General features: G+C 55.8%; 1 protein-coding gene across 4 annotated transcripts in view; it reads left to right on the top strand.

Annotated features, from left to right (window-relative positions):
- The first annotated feature begins 903 nt into the window (after window positions 1-903).
- NBN (nibrin) overlaps window positions 904-8,424 on the top strand; it is a 48,581-nt gene continuing 41,060 nt past the window's right edge. The window contains exons 1-4 of one of the 4 annotated variants that reach the window (XM_008158869.3): window positions 904-1,051; window positions 3,410-3,540; window positions 5,343-5,491; window positions 5,704-5,863. In XM_008158869.3, coding sequence (XP_008157091.2) covers window positions 1,015-1,051; window positions 3,410-3,540; window positions 5,343-5,491; window positions 5,704-5,863 — 477 coding nt within the window. In that variant the 5' untranslated portion in view covers window positions 904-1,014. Of the gene's footprint in view, window positions 1,052-1,317; window positions 1,441-3,393; window positions 3,541-4,661; window positions 4,760-5,342; window positions 5,492-5,703; window positions 5,864-8,424 lie in introns of those variants that run through there. The other 3 variants (XM_054708436.1, XM_054708435.1, XM_054708434.1) reach the window with 3 other exon arrangements.

Here is an 8,424-nt window from a genome sequence, read left to right as displayed (position 1 = left end):
AGAACAAAAGCTGGCCGAAACCGGTTTGGCTCGGTGGATAGAGCGTCGGTCTGCGGACTGAAAGGTCCCAGGTTCGATTCCGGTCAGGGGCATGTACATTGGTTGCAGGCACATCCCCCGTAGGGGGTGTGCAGGAGGCAGCTGGTCAATGTTTCTCTCTCATCGATGTTTCTAGCTCTCTACCCCTCTCCCTTCCTCTCTGTAAAAAATCAATAAAATATATTAAAAAAAAAAAAAAAAACAAAAGCTGCTCCCCCTTTAAAGCCTTGGCTGCTGTTGCTAGGTGACAAGGAAGCGGGTGGGGCTGAAATTGGACATCAGCGGGTTGTAGTTTTAGTTTTCAGGAGACAACCAGGGCAGATGTCCTAGGCAGATGTCTTTATCCGTATCTCCACCCAAGCCGGTAAACGACGCTCAGAGTAAGTTAGGAAGAGTTCCAAAGAGGCTTGTTTGAAGAGGAGAGGAGGACAGAAACTTTCTACTAATTAGAGACTTGGTGTGAAGTACCCCGGAGTTGTTTAAAAAAAACAAAAACAGAGAGGATGTAGTCTTGAGAGTAACTTACCTTGTCTTCCGATTTGAACAGAGGGCTGTTTGAATCAGAGGAGCTAACAATGTTGGGGTTTAATTACCAGGAGCTTCCCATAAATTGTGGAAGGCCTTTTTTCGATTCTAATGAGTGATTAGTATGTTAGTGTCTATGAAGTTTCCTTATGTTGCTTTGTAGCTAATTATAAAGCTATTTCCATTTACAACCAGGAAAATGCAGATAATCTAATACTGGCGAATACCTTAAAACGGGATCCCCACTTCCCAGGCTTTTAACACTTCCATAGAGGCTGCGCCATTCCCTCCCAGCCACCAGGTGGCGACCGGGTGCCGCCGCCCTCCTGCGCAGGCGCAGTCCGCGAGCAGGCACGTCTCGGAGCCCGCCAGTTCGCAGGCGCCGGGGCCGCGCCTGTCTGGCAGCTGAGGCTGCGCAGCCGCACGTCGCCCGACGCTGAGGCCGGATTCATGTGGAAGCTGCTCCCCCACGCGGGCTCGGCCCGAGGTGAGGCGGCAGGGAGGTGATCGAGGGCCGACTGCCCAGGGCCGGGCCGGGGAGAGAGGGTCTGAGGGGCGCTTCCGGCTTGACCCGTCCCTGTCGTCACCTTCCAGCGACGGCGGGAGGCTGTGCGTCCGGCCCGGGGCGGGGCGTTTGGGGGGGGCCGGGGCGTCGGGGGACGGGGCGCGGGGCGGGGCGGGGCGTCTGGGGGGGCGGGGCGTTTGGGGGGGCCGGGGCGTCGGGGGGCGGGGCGTCGGGGCGCTGGGCGGGGGTCCGGCTGGTCGCTGGTACCGGATCCGCGGTCCTCGCAGCCCTCGGTGCGTTGCAGCCCGCAGGTTCCCGAGTTGGCCCGGCCGCTCCGGTGACAGCGGACCCTGCGGGGTGGCGGCCGCCGAGTGAGTGCCGGGCGTCGGCTGTGGCGGGTCCAGCGTGACGGGACAGTTGTGCGAAGCGGAGGGGACGGGACTCCCGTCTGCTCTGGACACCTGGGACGCGGTTGTGCTGTGCGCGCCGGGTGGGGACCGGCACCTGCGGACGGGCACCTGGGGGACGGGCACCTGGGGGGCGGGCACCTGGGGGACGGGCACCTGGGGGGGCGGGCACCTGGGGGACGGGCACCTGGGGGACGGGCACCTGGGGGGCGGGCACCTGGGGGACGGGCACCTGAGGGGCGGGCACCTGGGGGACGGGCACCTGGGGGACGGGTACCTGTGGGGGCGGGCACCTGCGGGGGCGGGCACCTGCGGGACGGGCACCTGTGGGGGCGGGCACCTGGGGGGGTGCGCACCTGGGGGGGCGAGCACCTGCGGGGGCGGGCACCTACGGGACGGGCACCTGTGGGGGCGGGCACCTGGGGGGGCGGGCACCTGGGGGGGTGCGCACCTGGGGGGGCGGGCACCTGGGGGGGCGGGCACCTGGGGGACGGGTACCTGTGGGGGCGGGCACCTGGGGGGGCGGGCACCTGCGGGGGCGGGCACCTGGGGGGACGGGCACCTGGGGGGCGGGCACCTGCGGGACGGGTACCTGTGGGGGCGGGCACCTGCGGGGGCGGGCACCTGCGGGACGGGTACCTGTGGGGGCGGGCACCTGGAGGGGTGCGCACCTGGGGGGGCGGGCACCTGCGGGGGCGGGCACCTGCGGGACGGGTACCTGTGGGGGCGGGCACCTGGGGGGGTGCGCACCTGGGGGGGCGGGCACCTGGGGGGCGGGCACCTGCGGGACGGGTACCTGTGGGGGCGGGCACCTGGGGGACGGGCACCTGGGGGGCGGGCACCTGCGGACCGGCACCTGGGGGGACGGGCACCTGGGGGGCGGGCACCTGGGGGGGCGGGCACCTGGGGGGCGGGCACCTGGGGGACGGGCACCTGGGGGGCGGGCACCTGGGGGACGGGCACCTGCGGACCGGCATCTGGGGGGGGCGGGCACCTGGGGGTGTGCGCACCTGGGGGGACGGGCACCTGGGGGGGTGCGCACCTGGGGGGGTGCGCACCTGGGGGGGCGGGCACCTGGGGGGACGGGCACCTGCGGGGACGGGCACCTGGGGGGGCGGGCACCTGGGGGGGTGCGCACCTGGGGGGGCAGGCACCGGGGGGTGTGCGCACCGGGGGGGACGGGCACCGGGGGGGGGGCGCACCGGGGGGGACGGGCACCTGGGGGGACGCGCACCTGGGGGGACGGGCACCTTGAGGGACGGGCACCTGTGGGGACGGGCACCTGGGGGGGTGCGCACCTGGGGGGACGGGCACCTTGAGGGACGGGCACCTGTGGGGACGGGCACCTGGGGGGGTGCGCACCTGGGGGGACGGGCACCTTGAGGGACGGGCACCTGGGGGGACGGGCACCTTGAGGGACGGGCACCTGGGGGTACGGGCACCTTGGGGGGCGGGCACCTGCGGGGGCGGGCACCTCGGGGGGCGGGCACCTGCGGGGGCGGGCGTGCTCCGGTGTGCTCCCTGCGCGCTGCTCCTGCTCGCTCCTGTGTCACCTGCGTTTCATCGCTGCAGCGAGTTCCCGGAACTCAGGTTTCTCGCAGCCCTGCTTTGTCCAGGGGCTGTCGGTCCGTCCATCAATTTCTCCTCGGAGCGCATTGACCTCCAGCCGCGGGGTCTGCCGGGTAAACCTCGTGTTCCCTGGCCTCTGGGCGGAGACTGTCGCGTTAGCTTTCGTCGGGAACGTGGTCGAGCGTTCACGCTTCTCAGTGTGGTTTTCCGTCTCGTCAGCCTTCTGGGTCCTTCAGCGAGACTTGACTGGAAAAATACGTTTTCTTTTTGAGCTCATTTAAATAGAAATAATGCCATACCCCTTACATATGTGCACGTGTGCGCGCGTGTGTAACGTGTGTTTCTCAGTCTCCTCTCATTCTAGAACCACACCGACTTCTGACGGATGTGGAGTACGTGGTGGGGAGGAAGAACTGCGGCGTCCTCCTGGAGAACGACCCGTCCGTCAGCCGCAGTCACGCCGTGCTGGCCGCCCGCTTTCCCGGGACCAGCCTGGTGTGTGTCTGGTTGTGCTTCGTGGGCTCCGGGGAGGGGTCGGATAGTAGTGCCTTGCTGCGTGTGGGAGGGTCAGGGCCTTTTACTTCCTAACGCTGTTAGGTGTTTTTCTTTAATGTGTTTATTCATTTTACAGACAGGAAGGGAGAAGGGGAGAGAGAGAAACCTCAGTGAGAGGGAAACATTGTCCACTGCCTCCTACACCAGGGAGCCTGCAACCCCGGCCCTGGGGAAGAGAACCGGGACGCTTGGTGCAGGGAGGCCCAACCAACTGAGCCACACCCACCAGGGTTAGATTTTTTTTTTTTTTAAATATATGTTATTGATTTTTTACAGAGAGGAAGAGAGAGGGATAGAGAGTTAGAAACATCAATGAGAGAGAAACATCGACCAGCTGCCTCCTGCACAGCCCCCACTGGGGATGTGTCCGCAACCAAGTTACATGCCCTTGACCGGAATCGAACCTGGGACCCTTGAGTCCACAGGCCGACGCTCTACCCACTGAGCCAAACCGGTTTCGGCAGGGTTAGATTTTTTAATTTTAAAAAATTAAATACATTCTGGCGGCAGTACCAGTGGTATTTATTTTGATACTAGAGGCCCAGTGCACAAAATTCATGCACTGGGTGAGGGGGTGTTCCTCAGCCCAGCCTGCACCCTCTCCAGTCTGGGACATCCCTGTCACCATCCGGGACTGCTGACTCCTAACTGCTCGCCTGACTGCCTGATTACCTGTAACCACTCCCCTGCCAGCCTTATCGACGCCTAACTGCTCCCCTGCCGACCCAATTACCCCCAACTGCCCTCCCCTGCAGGCCCAGTCCCCCCCAACTGCCCTCCCCTGCAGGCCTAGTTCCCCCCCAACTGCCCTTCCCTGCAGGCCCAGTCACCCTCAACTGCCCTCCCCTGCAGGCCCGGTCTCCCCTAACTACCCTCCCCTGCTGGCCATCTTGCAGCGGCCATCTTTGATCACATGGGGGTGGCCATCTTGTGTGAGGGCGAGAGGGTCAATTTACATATTACCTCTTTATTATAGGATTTTAAGTTTCTGTTCCAGTATTTGACAGTTTAATGATTTAGAAACTCAGGAAATAGAACATATTTATATTTGTTTACTTAAGCATTCATTGAGTCTCACTGTATGCCCGCCTGGGGATGGAGCAGTGAATGCCCTGATTGAAGGGTGTGCGGCCCTGTGAACAGGTATTTCCCCTGCAAGGTGGGTTCGCACAACCGATTCCTTTTATTCGGGAAAATCGCTGTTGCTCTTGCCCCACAGCTCCTTTTAATGGCTTTGTTTGTGTGGGCTGGTGGCTTGTTTAATCGCAGCCTTGGGTGAGGAGAGTGCTAACCGTATCTATCAGCAGGCGTGCTTGTCATCGTGCTGGTGCTCATGAGAAAGAAAAACTATCATTTTTAGCAAACACTGCATCTCAGCAAGTGCTGAGTCTGTGTAGAGATATTTAGGTTTTGTGTGTCTATTCTTTTTTGTTATCCTCACCAGGGGATATTTTTTCCATTGACTTTTAGAGAGAGTGAAAGGAAGGGAGGAAGAGGGAGAGGGAGAGGGAGAGGAAGAGATCAGTGTGAGAGAGACACTTCGATTGGTTGCCTCCCACATGCTCCTGATGGGGCCAGGCCGGGGATCAAACTTGCAATCCTTCAATTCCAGGTCTGATGCTCTATCCACTGAGCCACACCAGCCATGGCTGTCTTTATTCTTATAGGTAGAGAAAAACGTTATTGTTCAATAGTGACTGAGTTGTAAAACACTTTAACTTATTTGATAATTTTTTTTTCAGAGTCAACCACATGAAATCCCTGTATTGACAATAAAAGACAATTCTAAGTATGGTACCTTTGTTAATGAGGAAAAAATGCAGAATGGCCTTTCTCAGACTTTGCAGCCAGGGGACAGAATTACTTTTGGAGTGTTTGAAAGTAAATTCAGGTAAGAATTTTAAAATTTATATAGAATGGAGTGCTTTACTTTGCACGAATCAGATTCTAAAGGACAGCAGTTTTTTCTTGATTGCACTTCAGATTTAGGTAACAGTGATTTCATTAGTTAGAAATCCTAGTAATACAAAAAAATTAAAACAGCACCTGTTGAAAGCTCTGTACCTATGGTAACAATTTTATGTGACTCGTTTTCACTTACAGAGTGGAGTATGAGCCTCTGGTCGCATGCTCTTCTTGTTTAGATGAGTCTGGGAAAAATGCTTTGAATCAAGCCATACTGAAGCTGGGAGGACTCACTGTAAACAACTGGACCGAAGAGTGCACTCACCTGGTCATGATGTCAGTTAAGGTCACCATTAAAGTAGGTCAAATGCCTTGTTGTTATGCTGAAATGAGTTCTGTGAATTTTTAAGGTCATTTACTTTAAACCCATTGGAATTGTTAGTTGTAGATTTATATATGCCAACCCCATGCCTTTGTATAACATTTATGTCAGCTTGGCTTTTTGGTAATTTATTTATTATACTAGAGGCCCGGTGCACAAATTTCGTGCACAGGAGGGGGTTGTCCCTCAGCCCAGCCTACACCCTCTCCAATCTGGGACCCCTCTCACAATCCAAGACTGCTGGCTCCCAACTGCTTGCCTGCCTGCCTTCCTGATTGCACCTAACCACTTCTGCCTGCCAGCCTGATCACCCCCAACCACTCCCCTGCCAGCCTGATTGATGCCTAACTGCTCCCCTGCCAGCCTGTTTGCCCCTAACTGCCCTTCCCTGCAGGTCCGGCTGCCCCCAACTTCCCTCCTCTGCCGGCCTGGTCAACCACAGCTGTCCTCCCTTGCAGGACTGATCCCTCCCAACTGCCCTCCCCTGCTGGCCTGATCACCCACAATTGCCCTCCCTTGCAGGCCTGGTCCCTCCCAACTGCCCTCCCCTGCTGGCCATCTTGTGGTGGCCATCTTGTGTCCACATGGCGGCAGCCATCTTGTGTGTTGGAGTGATGGTCAATTTGCATATTACTCTTTTATTAGATAGGATAGAGGCCTGGTGCATGGGTGGGGGCCGGCTGGCAAACCACCACAGGCCCCTCACCCAGGCCACCCCATACCCTAGGGTGGGTTTGCAGGCCGGCCACTCCCCCCAGCAACCCAAGTGGAAGCCCTGGGATCTGGGATTTATTTATCTTCTATAATTGAAACTTTGTAGCCTTGAGTGGAGGCCTGGGCCAGCCAGGGTGTGCAGAAAGTTTGGCTTCCTCCATTGCCTGGGAAACCCAAGCCTCCTGCTCGCTCCGTGGCCGCAGCCATCCTGGTTGGGTTAATTTGCATACTCGCTCCTGATTGGCTGGTGGGCATGGCTTGGGGTGTAGCGGATGTATGGTCAATTTGCATATTACTATTTTATTAGATAGGATGGGACAACAGAAGCACCTAAAATTATATTTCACCTTTTGATTTGGCATTTTAAATAATGATTTACGTCATCTGTTCACTAAAAAGTTTATACAGTATAAGGCTAGTGTTCAGCCTGAGAGCAGCTGCCAGTCTTGAAAATTAGCACCGCCCACCTCCTCATCCAGTTGTCTTCCTCCAGGCTCTGTTGCCTCAGGCTCTTTTATTTGGGTTAGGGCCCTAGTCACAAATGCTTCTTAAGTTCTTGTAGTTGAATATTGTTGCCCTAATGTATCTCACAACAGAGATGCTGAAAGTATTCATGAAAGCAGTGATATATTTTGGTATGTTTTCAGGTTTTGCATCTTCATCAGATTTGATTATGTCCAAACTAACTGAAGAAAGACATTGGGAGGGGGGACTCATCTCCCTTCATTTATTTATTGTTTTTACTGCTTTTTAGAGAGGAAAGAAGAGGGAGAGAGAGAAGCATCTAAGCGAGAGTGAGACTGCCTCCTGTACCCCCATACTGGGGATGGAGCCCACAACCTGGGCATGTGCCCTGACCGGGAATCGTACCAGCAACCTTCTGGTGCACAGGACAGCATCCAACCAGCTGAGCCACACCGGCCAGGGCTCTCATCTCCTTGTCGACGGGTTGGTTGTGGGTGTGCAGGATTGCTTTAGGTTAATATCTGTAGTGAAAACCAACAAATATTTAGATTCCTTTTTTAGATTATAGAAAAATCTTTTAATATATAATTAAGTCAGAATGTATGTGTTATAGCCATCTCAGTGTCCTAGAGAAGGGCCTGCTGCTCAGATTGAACCTCAGGTCAAACTTGAATCTTGGGATTATCTCTGACCAAGGACCACGTCATCTTAGCAAGTTTATGAAATTGATTCATAAAGTCAGCAGAGTACTAACTTATGTTAGTATACCCACAGACACCAGATTCATAAATCAAAATGCCCACTATTGGTTTACAGCAGGGATGCCCCTCACGGTGATCGAAATATTTATGTGTGGACTCTTAAGATATCAAGATACCTGAGACTCACAAGAGGGAATCGTGCCCTTGCTTGGTGGGTATGAAGTAGGAGCTGAGGCTGTGACAGTCCCGGGAACTGTCCCCATTCACCAGAGCACATGCTATTCCAGTGACTCATCCGCCGGCCGGCCGTGTGTGGCTCTCCCCAGTAGAGTCCTGGATAGACGTACACCAACAGAGGCTAGTAGAGCCAACCTTTTCAATATTTCTGATCAGTCATATGCCAAAAAAGAAAACTTAGCCCTTACTTTTTTGGTAAAATTTCCAGAAGTACAGACAAGTTAGCTTATGTTTTTAAAATCATTGAATGTTAGAACAAAATAGATCTTAAAGAACATTCAGTTCAGTTTTTGTCTGCTGAAAACGAAACGGAGGCATGGAACAATTAAATCCTTTGCCTAGGATTACGTTTAGAGCTTACTCACCCCAACGTTGAATTGCATACTTTTGCTTTATGCAAGAAGTAAGTTATTTCATGCA

Source organism: Eptesicus fuscus, chromosome 19, assembly GCF_027574615.1.
Source record: "Eptesicus fuscus isolate TK198812 chromosome 19, DD_ASM_mEF_20220401, whole genome shotgun sequence".
NCBI classification, from domain to species: domain Eukaryota; kingdom Metazoa; phylum Chordata; class Mammalia; order Chiroptera; family Vespertilionidae; genus Eptesicus; species Eptesicus fuscus.
Note: the sequence above shows the minus strand (reverse complement) of the source record. Positions and strands in the feature narration are given on the sequence as shown.